Genomic DNA, 15,081 nt, shown 5'->3' on the forward strand with positions numbered 1-15,081 from the left:
ACCTCGGCTTCATGAAGTGACTTACTTATGTAATAGACTAGTCTTTGGATGCCACTATCTACTCGTATCAAAACAAAGCTTACCGCATGAGAGGCTACAGCCAGATAAGCAAATAGAACCTCGTCCACCTCAGGATTGGACATGATGAGCGGCCAAGATAGGTACTTTTTAAGCTGTTGAAATGCTACAGCACACTCCTCGGTCCATTCAAATCCTTTCCATTTATGCAGCAAAAGGAAAAAGGGTCTGCACCTATCTGCTGACCTGGAGATAAATCGGTTTAAAGCAGCAGTCATCCTGATCAATTTCTGGACTTCCTTGGAGTTCCGAGGTGGTTGCAAGCTATTAATGGCCTTGATCTGATCAGGGTTCACCTCAATTCCCCTATGAGTCACCATGTAGCCCAAGAACATTCCCGAGCCTACACCAAACGAACACTTAGAAGCATTCAAGCGTAACTTGTGCTTTCTCAAAATTCCAAAAATGTCCGCAAGATCTCCCACATGCTCAGACACCACCTTACTCTTTACGACCATATCATCAATATAGACTTCAATGCTCCTGCCCAACTGGGGTTTGAACATTTTAGTCATCATCCGCTGATAAGTAGACCCTGCATTTTTCAAACCAAAGGGCATCACTTTGTAGTGATAATTTCCAATGAGAGTGACAAAAGCTATCTTTTCTTGATCGTCCAATGCTAATAGTATTTGGTGATATCCTTGAAAGGCATCCAAAAAACTCATCCGAGGATGACCTACCGTCACATCCACCAACTGATCTATCCGAGGCATAAGGAAAGGATCTTTGGGACAGGCCTTATTGAGGTTCGTGAAATTCACACACACACGCCATTTCCTAGTTTTCTTTTTCACCACCATCATGTTAGCTAACCATTGAGGATAGAAAAATTCTTTGATAGCCCTTGCCTGTTTGAGCTTGGTTACTTCATTTCTGACAGCCTCGGCGTGCTCTTTTAATGGACGCCGAGGTGGCTGTCTCTTCGAGGTGATGGAAGGGTAAACATTCAGATGATGACAAATGAAACTTGGATCTACACTCGGGGCTTCATACGCGCTCCATGCGAACACATCAACATTTTTTCTAAGGAATTCAACAAATTGTTCCCTCTCCTACAGAGGCAGTTGAGCTCCAACTTGAAAGAACTTCTTCGGATCATCGCCAACAATTACCCTCTCTAGATCTTCACATTTCGCTTCGTCGGCTGGTCCATTGATGGGCAACACCGGAGTTTCTGATTGTTATAAGCCATTATCAGCGGTGGCCGAGATTTCAGCCTCAAGCTGATGTTGAATGGCTGCTACCAGGCATTGTCTGGTTGTAGACTGATTTCATACTATCTCCAAAACCTGGCCTCCGGATGGATACTTCATCTTCTGGTGAAGAGTAGAGGAGACGGCCTTCAGGGTATGAAGCCAGGGTCTGCCTATAATGGTCGTGTAAGGAGAGAAAGCATCTACAACAATGAAGTCCACTTCCACCACATCCGGGCCGGTCTGCACAGGTAATTTGATTGACCTTTCGGAACGACCATTTTACCTTCAAAACTCACCAGAGGAGAACTGTAGGCTGTCAAGTTTTCAGGTTTCAAATTTAGCCCCTTATATAAGTCAAGGTACATTATCTCAGCTCCGCTGCCTTGGTCAATCATCACCTTTTTCACATCGCACCCACCAATTCTAAGTGTAACCACTAAAGCATCATCATGAGGCTGTATGGTTCTAAGTTTGTCCTCATCTGAAAAACCTAACACTAGTGGGATGCCCATCTTGACTCTCTTAGGCATTGAGCTGGATTCCTCAACTGGGTAACGAGATACTGACATTACTCTGGAAGGACAAGATTCGGTTCTCCTCGGGGCAGCAAAAATGACATTTATTGTGCCAAGAGGGAGTCTTGAAAAAGCATCTCCCTGAAGCTCCGAACCCGTTTGGCTTCCCCGACCACTGGAATGATACAAGAGTTGCTTCAACTTCCCTTCCCGGACTAGTTGGTCTAGATGGTCCCACAAGTTTCTGCAATCCTCGGTAGTGTGTCCATAATCCTAATGATATTGGCAGTAAAGGTTTTGGTTGCGCCTCATAAGATCTTCTGCCATTTTGTTCGGCCATTTAAAGAACTGCTCGTTTTTAATCTTCTCTAGAACTTGTTGTACTGGTTCTCGGAACACGACATTAACCACCTGGGTGTTGGCAGATCCTGTCTGCCTGACAAAATCTTTTCGAGGTCGGTTATTATTGTAACAGTCCGACTTGAAATCCCTCCTCTCTTGAGGGATTACCTTAGCCTTTCCTTTCCCCTGTATTTGGTCTTCCTCTACCCTTTTGTACTTATCAATCCGATCTATAAATTGGCGCACACTGGTAACAAGCTTACCAATCAGAGACTTCCTTAGGTCATGCTCGGCTAGGAGACCAGCCTTGAAAGTACTAATGGCCACATCGTCATAGTCTCCGTCTATTTCATTAAACATCTTCCAGTATCTATCTGAGTAGGCCTTCAAAGTTTCCCCCTCCAGCATGGACATAGATAACAAGGATCCCAAAGGCCGAGGAACCCTGCTACAAGTGATAAAGTGAGCACCAAAGGCCCGGGTGAGTTTCTTAAAGGAATCAATAGAATTTGCCCTTAAACCATTGAACCACCTTATCGCCACTGGGCCCAAGCTAGATGGAAAGACCTTACACATCAAAACCTCATCTTTAGAATGAACAATCACCCTTTGATTGAAATGACTGACATGTTCCACTGGATCTGTTCGACCATTATAAATGGTGAATGTAGGCTGATAGAATCACCGAGGAAGACTCGCACCTTCTATATTTCGCATGAAGGGTGACTTAGAAACCTGGCTCAACGCCTTGTTCATGGCATTGTTCCCTAGGCCTCTACGAGGCGGGCTCTTATATCTACGTCTATGGTGATATTCCTCGTCGTAGGAGAAAGTCTCTCTGGACGGAGTTCTGGATCTCCGTCTATAACTAGCACCATCTGTCTCCTCAGAGGACAGCTCGGAGTTAGGCGACGAATGTCTTCGCCATGCGTGACGCAATTCCCTCTTCAATTCATCGATTTCACGTTGCATGTCCCTATCATTCTTTGCATGGGAAACATGGCTCTTCCTTCAAGACTGGCTTTTACTAGTATGAACTGTGTGCACACTCCCCTCACGATCTCCTCTCCGTTCGAGGCTCCTACGTGGATTGCTATGTTAAGAACCCCTTGATTCTGCTTGGTGTTGATTAGCATCCACCCGGTGTGGTCCTGTCGCTACTTGGTGTGGACCTGCTTCTTCCATCTTAAACGTTGTACCCGAATCTCTTTCAGAATAGATCAAGTCTTTCCCACAGACGACGCCAATTGTAAAGACTGAATTTGGATTAGACCCAGTAAAGGATTGGGTTTTAGCCCAACAAGCCCAAACAATAAATTTGTAGAGCGTGAATAAAAGAACTAGATTTACTCCAGAAGAAAGACAATAAAAGTTACTGATTTAAGATCATTAAACATAAATAAGATAAAAAAAAATCTGTCCTCAGCCTAGCCTGAAAAACTTATATTATAATGTCTTGTTAATGAACAAAGTTACAAGAGTTCACAGTATTATTACCAAGATTTCTTGATTTTTTTCAGATCCCCTTCTTTAGGCCATCTTCCCATGCTATATACTACAATCTTGGTATCATCCCTACCATACACGTGTAAGTTAGATTCTAAGAACTCCTTGTCCCATCCAACACCTCCCAGAACCATCTAGTAGCTGTAAGGCTGCTTGATCACTGTTCAAGTATCACCTCCACATTAATGCGGCCAAAGAGTTAGTTGGGAGGCATTTAATGTAGAGGTAGCAACTTTTGAAGATATTTGTTGCCTCCCCTTTGCTTATCTCTTATCCAATGTCCAACTCTTAATTGTGATGCAACCTTGAAGAGTGTCCAGGGTGATAAGACATTCTTATTAACCTTAGATCTCCGTTTCCAAGATAACTTTTCTCCTCGGATATATTTTGAACTATCACATACAATCTTTATGTCTTCTTCTTATATCATTCTCATTATAACTTTATTTGACCATCCTCGGATTGGATAATATCCTCAAATTGGGCCATAGGCCCAATTCATACAGTTTTAATAGTACCTTCTAGATAGTTAGCCCCCACATAATTCATTCTATTTCTAAAAGTTACAATACCATCTCTTTATAAAAGTTTGACTCCTTTGTAATATATTTTAATAATTTGATTCGAAACTAAGTAATTCTATTTTAATATTCTCATTCAAAACTAAGGCATGGTCTTATGCTGAGCATATAAATGTAGATTTACCCTAGCCAAAAAAAGACTTAACAATTAACATTTTAATATGTAGTCTATATGAATTGTGATTCACAAGATACTAAGGATAACAATTGGAAAAAACAAACACTATCGAATCAAACGAACATTATAATTTCTCATTATATGTACATAGCTTCTTCATTGACCATTGGGGAAAGGTACCCATTTTACCGACTATACATTAGACCAACTTCAGCCATCTCAGCAATTTCACATTTGCTCTACACTCCAGGCCTTTCCCTCCACCCAAAATGGTATAAACGCAAAATTGCTTACTGAATATTTTACAGAATCTTAACTGGGTTTGACTTGCTGAAAGAAAAATTCATTTGCAACTTCCAGAACTATACATGCTCAATCAACCAAAACCTCTCAAACTGTGGCAATTGGCTCAAAACTGAAGTAAAATGACTTACATCCCTGCACACAGTGCAATATTTCCACATTCTTCCATGGAACATTGCACTGCTATTTAAATGTTAGTGACTTGCACAGGTGTTCTTTAACATCAATAATTAAAGAGTTCAAGCACAAAGAAGAGGCTAAGATATTTCAGGAATCAGATTGTACCAGAAAAAATGAAGTCTTTCAAGCATTCCAAATGATGTGCTCACCATATCCATTGAGTTTGCACTGGAACCAGCACCAATATGGAGGAATCATAGATTAGAAACAAATAACCTGTAAGAGCCAGATAGCCTCACATTGATTTTTTTTTTTTTAAATAACAATCCATTTAGGAATATGAAGACTTACTAGTCCGATTTGTATCAGCTCCATTCATTATCTAGCCTTTGCAATCACCAATAATTAATAAAACCTTCTCCCTAAGCTTATCAATAGTCTGCAGAAAGTGAAACAAGTACAGAAATTTATGACAGCGGAAAAACATGCAGCAAATGCCATCAACAAGATAAAAGTCTCAAAAAGCAGACCAAGCTAGAGAGTTTTGCCCATCTTTGAGCAGAGGCAGCTGCATTTTTGAGGTGAGAACAATGGCGAGAATCAAAATTCAGAGAGTATATTGAATTTTCCGTAGATTCTGCTACCCAGAGATGATTCATTTGGTCCTTTGCTCTCTTGATAAGATTACAGAATCCAACCTGCAATGTGGAAACATAAAAGCTGTCACCCAGAAACTTCAAGAGAAGGGGATCACGATCTGTCTCCGGGAAGAAAGAGGGATTCAAGTGCATATTGCAAGTGTCTTGAAAACTAAAACATGAAAACCATATTCAATTATAAGTTAATTTTTAAGTAGAAGAGCCTTTGACAATCTTTATAACGAAAAACCATTACGAGTATGTGTAGTAAACTTTTATGCTCTGGGAAGGAGATTCTTCCAAAATGACTATGCATTGTGTTAGTTAATCAATAAAAATCTAGCGCTGAAGTAACTAGCTGTGGATCACTTACTGCTTCATTATGAGAAGGCTCATCAGTTGTGGAATTTTAAATGTTTTGGGATTTCGTGGGTCTTACCAAGAACAGTTCCAGATCTGCTCTTTGTTTAGTGGAATTGTTTGGGATAGCACTCGTCTAACATTTGGAATTTAATTCCTTTGTGCTTATTTTGGTGTCTTCAGAAGGAGCGCAATCAGCAGACTTTTGAGGACTTGGATAGCTCCGGAAATTAGTTGTTTGATTCTTTTAGTGGATCCCTATTCGACTAGTCACGGGCTTAGGGACTCACGTCTAGTGATTCTCTCCCTTCTTTCATTTGTTCTCTCCTCTTTTGTAATTAATTTTCTTCTTGGTTTTCTTCTCTTCTTTTTTTTTTTTTTCCTCTTTCTTTTCTTTGTAAATTTTGGTTTGCTTTGTGCTTTTCATGCATAAAGTAGCCTTTTGAATATACATCTTTCTTACTTATCAAAAAAAAAAAAAAAAAACTTTCTTATTTAGTTATCAGCTTGTGGATTGTCTCAGTTATGATTTATGAAGCAATCAGTCATTTAATTCCTTTTCTCCTATTTCAAAGTGTATAATTTTGAGAACAAAGGAAATTTCCATGGAGATTACATATCCTTAGTGGAATTAAGTCAAATCTTAACACGTGAGCTCTTATTTGCTAAAACACCCAAAGTGGTCTCTAATAATGCATCAACTAATTAAAAGATAAATTGGAGTTGAATGTGAAATTACTCACTGTGGATCCTGCAAGATTAGAGTTGACTGGGGCGAATGAATCATCATCAATGAATGGTGAGCAGAATCTGATGGCAAGTAAAGAATTGGATAATTCTTCTGACTGCGACTCAGAAATGGAGCTATCTGTCACAAACACCCACTGTTTCTTTTGATGGGGAGCTTTAAAAACCTCTCCCACATACACAATGACCACAGCAATATCAAATTCACTGAAGAACACAAAGAACCAATATAAAGTTTACAACTTTTGTCTCTGTACAACTTTGAAAGAAAAGAAAGTAGAGGATAAGCAAAAACATCAGAAAAGAAGAATAAGATATGAAATTCACCTGGAAAGAGGAACTTCTCCCAAATTTGACAATAAGACTGCTTTCCGAGGACTGTGAAATGGCCTACAGGAATAACCATGAGCTAGACTCAATTATTAAAAAAATTTACTTACAGGAAGTACAAGGAAACTTACTTATAGTGTTCAGTTTCTTGGGAAGATAAAGGCTTCCATTTGGCAGTGGATCCTCTTGCTTGCAAGTATAGGGTATGTGCATCAGAATTAATTGGTGCAAGCCCTGAAACAGCATAAGCCTGTCCCTCAACCAGTTCATATTGCTGTCACAATAGTAAGCAAATTAACAAATTACTTAAAAGACACTACAGAATATTCATATTAGCAAATGAGATTCAGGGAAAGGGAACATAGTCATCATAGGGGGTTGTGGAATTGGGGGGAAAGTAGAGAGAAAAGGGGCTGGATGAGGGGGAATGAGCAAACTCGATATCAATGGGGTCAAAGTAAAGCAAAACAACACCATTGGATTCACCTGCTTCTCTGTTGGGTTCCAGATTGTTATCAACCCTTCTTTAGGGCTGTCCTTTCTGTCAGAAATTTTATTATTTAATCCAACTACTCTCACCCTCATAAATGGGGTGACTTCTCTCTCTCCTAAACCAGAATCTTCCAAAGCTTTCTCAATTGATTTCTCCATGTCTGACTGCCTGGTTGCCTAATTTCAGAATGACCATAGTTAGTAATCTCATACTACAGTTGTACTTTTCTTTAAGCAAAGCATCTGAAACCCACCTCTAGTTTTGCTTTATAAGTGGTGAAAGAAGTTAATTGCTGTGGACTCATCCCTGCCATTAAAACTTCAGGTTCTGCAGCTGTCTCAAGTATCTTTAAAATATTTGCTCCTTCATCGCTGTCAGAGTCATTATAAATATGTGAACCTTTTATGCCTCTTTGAAACTCGGAAACAATGCCTTCTACAACAGTAGATCGCCTGCAGCCAAACAAAACTCATATAGAGAGAGAAACAAAACTTGCACTACATTAATGCAAACAAAGAAAAATAGAACAAAGGCAAAATGAATGTTTAGAGTCATTACTGTAGGTTAGAGATGCTTTTGCATCATTAACAGGAGAATTATCTCATAAACTGCTCATTTTGCCATGGTCCTGTTTAAACTTCAAAAGAATACTAAGTGCACCGAAAAGTAAAAGGGGGCCACATTTGAAATAGATATTACATTACATTTGCTTATACAAATATGATACTTCATTAGCATATCCTTGCTATATTGCATCCTACGTTTTCAAGGATTCTCATATCTGTGTTTCTATATTGTATTGTGTTAAGGAAAGAGTTCCTATTGATGATAGTGCTGATTTTGTGATTATGACAGCAAGCTCTCTTCCATATATAAACCCAATGGCTACTGCAGAAACCAAGTCAACGAGCACCTCTAATATTGGAAGATCAAACAGAGCAAATCACTCTAAGGAGTGTGCCCCACATGTAGACATATTCCACTGATTTCTCATTGTTATATGTATATCCATATATTCATTGCATAGGTTCTATAGTCTATATATCTTTTTCTTTGCTGTAACTCACGTATTCTGCATAAGTGAGAATTCTCCTTTTGTATCATTAAGATCTTTATGTATTGTACCCATTTGCCATATCCCTATCCAAGCTTTCTAGCAAGACCAAGTGCAACAATATGCTTTAGACTCTGAATGATCAGAAAAAGTATGACAGACATGATTAATGAACATAGCTCAATGACAAAAAATCATAGAACTACTAGAGTGAATAAATATTTAAAATTTTGAATAGGCTACACAGACATCTACTTATAGATCAAGTAAACACTATAAATGAATATTTCCAAGAAAGTAAACCATTTAAATTTTTCTTCTTATGGAAGAATAAAGTCACCTCTGATCATATACTTGCACCATTCTACACTCCATCCTCTCCGATCTGACAATAGACCCGCCATTACTTAACCTAGATGAAAGCAAAAGGAACAATTTATCATTCAGAATGTACTGAAGAGAACTTTAAACTATATCATTTTCAAATTACCTCTCCTTGTAGAGGACAGGGTATATTCGTGTGACTCCAACTATAGTCTGAGGGACTAGACCACCGTTACTCTTAATGCACCTAAATGCTAAAGGAGAACCAACACCTTTACCTAAGGTTATAGATTTGAGGACCATGCATTAGAAGGCAAGAAGAAAAGTTGCATATGTCTTACACCATGTAAGACTGGAAATAAACAAAAATTTAGACAACCCAAACAATGCTTACAGAATCCCAGCCGATCAGCCCAATGAGCTCTATATGTGCCATTCATGTGCAATAGCAGACTAACTGTCCTCGACACCTGAAATTGAAGAAAAAGCCTCAGACAAGCCTGTAAAGACAAGGTAAACATTTCCAACAATTCAACAACAAAAAATAAACCAGAAAGAACCTCAAGGGGTGAAACAGGCGCAAGCCAGCCACATAATCCTGCTCCCCAGATCTTCACAGGGAAAAATAAACTGTAAGGAAGAGGCGTTCTAAAGGAAATCTTCTAATCAAAGGAAGGCAGAAAAAAAACATACTAATGAACGTCTTACCCGAAGTTTCTGCCCCAAAAACAGTTTTCCGGCAGCAAGCTGCTTTGACAGTGGTACATCCAGTACAGCATCCATTGCATACCTGTGAGACAAGGTGATATTACATGCCAAAGAACTTCAGATGTAGTGTAACCATCAAAGCATGTGTCAAGGCATATTCTTACCACCCATCAGTTAGTTCAACCTTAGTCACATTACTATTTTCAGCCCCAATTACTGCCACGGAACAAGTCTCATTCTTTAGGTCAGAATTTGAGCAAATAGCTGAAACGCATAGAACCATCATTGAAGAAGGTGATGCACCCCCTTCCAGAATTCTCTTGATTGCAGAACAGTGACCATGATTGACTTCTCTTTCATATCTATGTAAATGCATACAATATTGTTCTCATGGATGTCTTATACACACAGGACTAAATGCATAACCAATGCAATAATTAGATACCTATACTTCAATTCCTCGAGCACGTTGGACACTGTCAAGAATTTTCCAGCAGCTATTTCTGGATAGCATCTCTCATAACATGCCAGTTTCCAAACAATCCACTTGTAGTGATTGATGACCCATCTAGATAGACAGATAATTTAAAATGCTAAACAAAAACTAAGATACAGAATAAAAATATTTTAAAAACTAATAAAAGAGCATTAAGCCATCAACAACAGCACTGCTGAAGACCCATAAACAGTGTTCACAATAGCCAAATTCAAGGTTGCTGCATAAGTCAACCAATCCATATTACCGGACCAAACCTATTTAATAATAAATGGGCAGCCCAACTCAATGTCAACAATCACAAGCAACTCAATGATACATTACGCAAAGCTAAAATTGTCACCAAAGTTTGCAAAGATCAATATAGCATTTGCAAACCAAGAAGCAATGTAACTTTAAAAAATGTTCTTCCAGCCCACAAGAGGGAGGGGTGTAAAAGAATAGAAATGAAATGTAGTAGAGAATTTACTCTTTTTGATAAGTTAGATAATTTACTCTTTTGAAGCATATTGCAAGGATGCTCCAGACTGAGCCAGCATGTGGAGAAAAGCTTCTGGTCCAATGCCATTTAAGCCAGATACATCATGAAACATGTACTTTTCTGCATCAGTTGATTTCATCCATCGAACCTGGTCTGACAAAAGATCCAACTGTATTCATGTGGACACGTAAATTAGAATCAATGCCAAAAGCAAAGAAACTCTAGGGGATAAATATCAGCACTGATAGTCTATGTACCATATTCTGATCTGACAGAGGCACTTTAAAATATTCCTTGACATACATTCTCGACATCTGAAACGGGTATCGTTCAGAAATCCTTCTTTTGCAACATGAATGATCAGATGCTAAAGTAGATAATCCTGATGGAACATGTAGCTGAATTGAGGAGCACTATATCAACAAAAACACAAAGCTATTTCAAAAACCAGCATGAATTTTACCATTGGAAATAAATGGAACATCCTTATTCAAAGGGGTGGAGAATTTGGAACGAGGCCTTTTGAATGGAGAAACAGAACTCCTTCCTAGTATTCTCTTTACGCTATTCATTTGTCCAGTATTTTTGCAAGTTGTGACAATAGTATTTGAAATATCAACCAAGGGCCTGGCTGGTGACTTTCGAGGTGCATTAATCCTTGAACTGATACCATTTGATAAAGAACTTTTTGCCACTGTATTAGGATCAACATGGCTGTTGCTTAGGGGCTTCTGTAGAGAAGACGCATTAATATTTAACCCACTAGCATTTTCCTGTTGAACAGCATCAAATTCTTCGATCAAGTTATTCCCAGAAACAATATGTTTTGACTTGACGGACGACCGCACTTGATTTGAAGATGATCGCAACGGGGACACAAAAATTTTCGACATATTTTTACTCTCTGCCATTTCCTTATAAGAAAAGGGAGTGCAAGGATCATTTCCGTCATTTGAAGAAGCGCCATTGAATCTTGTCTCCTTTGAAAATGAAAAAACTGAATCATTTCCATCCCCTTCATTCAAGAAAGTTCCCAATTCTGGGTCACCAAGAAGACTCCTTGCACGTTTTAGTGCATCACTAGAGACAGAAATAGATCTTCCACCTGCAGTATGGAACTTGATTGGAGGTGGTTTGAGAGCTGAATTATACATTTCGGGTTGCATAAGATTTGGATTTTCCTGATTTGTCAACCTAGTTGCTTCTAAACCAATCTTAGAAACTAACGAAGACCCTGTAACTGATGTGAAATTCTTAATCTCACAATTGTTCACACCCTCTCTCATTTCCATATCAGATGAACTTTTCCATCCAAATGATCCATTGGTGTTACACGGCTTCACTGAATGTTGAAGGCCTTGAAAAACACAATTATCATTATCTTCTTCCAATCCCAACAATGTCTTGGCTCTAACAAGGCCGTCTGAAGATATATTGACCATTTTCCCTGAGCCTGTCTGGAAGAGAGAATTTGCAGAACCACATCCATTATCTCTAGCTAGCACCCGACCTGCACATCATGCATGAGTTCACAAAAATTCTTGAAAAGACCAAGGCATAACTACATGATTGTCTCAAATGAGTACTCCCTCCATCCCATTTTGTTTGTCCACAATTTCATTCTCAAATGTCTCAAAATATTGTCCACTAGTAAAAGTTTGACATAGACAATTTTCCTAACTTACCCTTTACTTTATTTAAAAAGCCAATACTCTTTTTCCATTAGTTTAAATTAAGAGTCACGATTTAAAACTGAAAAGGAAAAAAAAAAAGAAAAAAAAAAGAAGAAGAGAGAGAGAGAGAGGAAAAGGGACAGAGTGAACAAGTATTAGACTATAGCTAATTTTCATTAAGTTTATTTCACTTAAACAATAAAATGGCATAAGTATAGCTATACCTTATAAAAGGTGCAGTTTTAAAAAGGTGTAAGTTCTCTTCTACGCTGAAAATAAGATAAATCAAAGAGGCACATAATATAGATGTTATACATCTAGGATTAACAAGCCAAGAGCTAGTAGCTGAGCTAGTAGCTTAACTGGCACATCCTGACGTTTCCATTAGAGACATCCGGTGTTCAAATCCCCCCTCCCCAACTATCAAATTATCAAAAGCATTAACAAAAAATTAACTAAAAGAAGAAAATAAATGTGAGTTTCTTATTCTCAATTATTGTTAGCTTTCAATAAAGCAAAAGCCAACCCATATTAAGTCTTTCACACTAGTACAATTGCAATCAAGTTGGGTCTTTCACTTTATTAAGAACCATACACATACACAGCAATAAAATGTTAGCCCCAAATTGTTCTTGGTGCCCAAAAAATTAAATAAAATCCTAGCCAAAATTTGATACACCACAGGAGAACTTTACAACACATCAGTATATCAAAAATCACAGGAATTTCCCAAACTTCGATACCACCAAAACAGTAGGTTTTTTTATTTAATTCAAACACATACATGAAAATTGAAAGAGTGAGATTGTGGTACCTGAATTGGTCTCCGCATCGTCGCCGAGAACCGATAAGGCCTTCGCTAACGAAGACTGTTTCACCGCAACCGATTTCCCCGACCCGGTTCGGAACATCGGAGAACTCCCAAATCCTTCGCTGCGATTCTCCAGAAGTTTCGCACATCCTGTAGCGAACCAAATCAGAAATTGAGCCACAGAAAACAAAGCTATCAGATAGATTGACAGAGAGAGAGAGAGAGAGAGAGAGAGAATTGCCTTGGAGAGCGAGATCGGACATTGAAGGGAGACGAGTGCTTCTGCCATTTGGTGAATCATCGTCGGGTTTGATTTGGAGGTCTCGATCGGAGGGTTCCCACCGGAAATCGTTGCTGGCGTCGGAGAATATCTGCCAGGTCGACATTTGCCGGCGTGGTCTGAGTTTCGAAAAGAACAAGTGGACAATGGTGTGAACCCTAAAACTAAAAAGGCTTGGTTTTGTTTTTCTTTTCAGGTACCTTTAGCTGGGAAATGTGTTTTACATTTTCGAAAAGGCGGGAAATTTTGAAGGGCTTCAAGGAAAACTCTATTTGAAATGACGAGTTTAGACTTTATAATGAACCAGCCAGTCCAATGCACAAAATAGTTATATAAAATATGCAGTATCAATAACTATTCTAAATTCATAAAAACGAAAGTTAGACTAAAATGTAAGTTAAGATATATACTTCCCCATGTATATTTAACTATTAATAAGTCCACACATTACATATGCAAACTTATCATTATTAGCAATTATGCTGCAAAGAAAGCATGCAAGATAGGAATAACAATTAGATCAATATAAATTCAAAATATGAAAATGCACCAATAGTGGGTGGTTGAATGAAAATTTAAAAAAAAAAATGTCTCTTTTCACTTGAGACAATCATTGTAGGTGCACAATTTGGAGCCCAAACCCCTATTTTGTAAGTTTTGGTTTAAAGAACCCAACACAATGAATTTTTTGTAGAGTATGGATTGAAGAACTAGGTTTTAATAAGTTAAACGGGGTATTGCATGGAATAAAGTAACACATGAACAAGAACAAAAGCCATTATATTGAAAAATCACACGATCTGATAGGGCTAAAAACATAATTTGCGTATACAGATCAATGCAGTGGGGTTCCTTTGCATGCTACAGTACTCTCTCTTCTTTTTTCCCTTTCTCTCCTCCCCTTCTTATGGGGGCTTCTACACATTATATAGGTCTTTTCTTATCATCTGGGCTTTACACTTGTCGATCATCCAAACCTCCACTTGAGCATCTGTCCCATCAGACACCTCTTTCAATTCTTTGTGAGTTGCGGTAGCCAAGGTAGTACTATTTAGGGGTCTTCTCCACATTAATGCTGCCAGGAAAGTAGCTGTAGTGCATTCAATGTGGTGGTGGCAGCTTTTGCTTAGATATTTTGTGTTTCGTTCCTTTTCACGTATTTAAGGGATGGGCTTTAGTGGCTTGGATGTCCTTCCGCTCCGGATTTTCAATGTCCGAGGAGAAATTCCTCCTCGGACATGTTTTCTTTGTTTCCAGTGATATGTTTAACATGGATTGCTTAAGCCACGTTAACTCCTCGGATGGGTTGGTGTCCTCAGACGGGTCCAAGGCCCAACCTGTTACTTTGGGCCATAGTCCCCATAATAGCCCCTCAAAACTCCAGTTTTTATCTCCTTCCGAGGAGAAAAGCGGGGTTTTGACTTTTCAAGGGATAAGATCAATTAGTTTCCGGTTCGCACGTGTGGGTGCAGTTGCTTCTGACGCATTACGATTTACGAGGTGCGGCTTATTACTCCAGGTGGCTTTATGTCTCCTTCATCTAATGGTGAAGCGCAGATCTAACGGTTGATATTCTTCCTAGAATTTTGAGCGGGAATGGCCTTCCCTTCTCTCTCTTGCTATATAAGGTCTTGAAGAAGCTTTTTTTGCTTTTCTTTTATACTAATGCTCCAGTTTGCCGGAGAATTTCAGCGCCCAATCCTTCATTAACATTCTAGGCTTTCAAATTTTCGTGATTACTTCAGTGAGAAACTTTTCCCGGAGGAAATCTCTAAGAGTTTCAGAGATTGTCGTAAGGATACTCGTAAGTTCTACTTCCTCTTTGTAACCTTAATTTTCACCTCAGCCTTCCTTCTCAGCCCACCGGTTTGACTAGATGGGTAGATTCAAGTATCTAGTAGATACTTCGGCTGCCATGGAGGCC

The 15,081-nt window shown here is 38.9% G+C and overlaps 2 protein-coding genes across 6 annotated transcripts; both read right to left on the minus strand.

Moving 5' to 3' along the window:
* Window positions 1–2,065: 2,065 nt before the first annotated feature.
* On the minus strand, window positions 2,066–3,106 carry LOC126691065 (uncharacterized). Its single transcript, XM_050386144.1, has 2 exons — window positions 2,836–3,106; window positions 2,066–2,775 (listed from the first exon to the last, which is right to left on the minus strand). Exons 1-2 carry the CDS (start codon window positions 3,104–3,106, stop codon window positions 2,066–2,068), a joined length of 981 nt encoding a protein of 326 aa, XP_050242101.1.
* Window positions 3,107–4,445: 1,339 nt separating this feature from the next.
* LOC126692468 (protein BREAST CANCER SUSCEPTIBILITY 2 homolog B-like) lies at window positions 4,446–13,406 on the minus strand. Of its 5 annotated transcripts, none has more exons than XM_050388081.1 (21): window positions 13,119–13,406; window positions 12,881–13,027; window positions 10,857–11,903; window positions 10,651–10,775; window positions 10,408–10,562; window positions 9,862–9,984; window positions 9,581–9,778; window positions 9,417–9,498; window positions 9,269–9,319; window positions 9,103–9,178; window positions 8,875–8,986; window positions 8,725–8,796; window positions 7,584–7,782; window positions 7,324–7,506; window positions 6,969–7,111; window positions 6,835–6,885; window positions 6,504–6,714; window positions 5,293–5,460; window positions 5,114–5,201; window positions 4,928–4,990; window positions 4,446–4,822 (listed from the first exon to the last, which is right to left on the minus strand). In XM_050388081.1, exons 1-19 carry the CDS (start codon window positions 13,261–13,263, stop codon window positions 5,145–5,147), a joined length of 3,345 nt encoding a protein of 1,114 aa, XP_050244038.1. In that variant the 5' UTR covers window positions 13,264–13,406; the 3' UTR covers window positions 4,446–4,822; window positions 4,928–4,990; window positions 5,114–5,144. The 5 variants fall into 5 exon arrangements, with proteins under 5 accessions (XP_050244038.1, XP_050244036.1, XP_050244037.1 ...); XM_050388079.1 differs by having other exon boundaries at window positions 4,928–5,038; window positions 6,835–6,897; XM_050388080.1 differs by having other exon boundaries at window positions 4,446–4,825; window positions 4,928–5,038; window positions 6,835–6,897.
* Window positions 13,407–15,081: the final 1,675 nt, after the last annotated feature.

Source organism: Quercus robur, chromosome 7 (genome assembly GCF_932294415.1).
Source record: "Quercus robur chromosome 7, dhQueRobu3.1, whole genome shotgun sequence".
Taxonomy (NCBI): domain Eukaryota; kingdom Viridiplantae; phylum Streptophyta; class Magnoliopsida; order Fagales; family Fagaceae; genus Quercus; species Quercus robur.

Coding starts and splice junctions, on each gene's coding strand:
- LOC126691065 (XM_050386144.1), bottom strand. CDS start 3,106: ATGCAACGTGAAATCGATGAATTGAAGAGGGAATTGCGTCACGCATGG. Junction 2,776..2,835: donor CTTCATGCGAAATATAGAAG/GTGCGAGTCTTC, acceptor ATGGTCGAACAG/ATCCAGTGGAACATGTCAGT.
- LOC126692468 (XM_050388079.1), bottom strand. CDS start 13,263: ATGTCGACCTGGCAGATATTCTCCGACGCCAGCAACGATTTCCGGTGG. Junction 9,499..9,580: donor GTTGAACTAACTGATGGGTG/GTAAGAATATGC, acceptor CTTGTCTCACAG/GTATGCAATGGATGCTGTAC. Junction 5,202..5,292: donor GGGCAAAACTCTCTAGCTTG/GTCTGCTTTTTG, acceptor CACTTTCTGCAG/ACTATTGATAAGCTTAGGGA.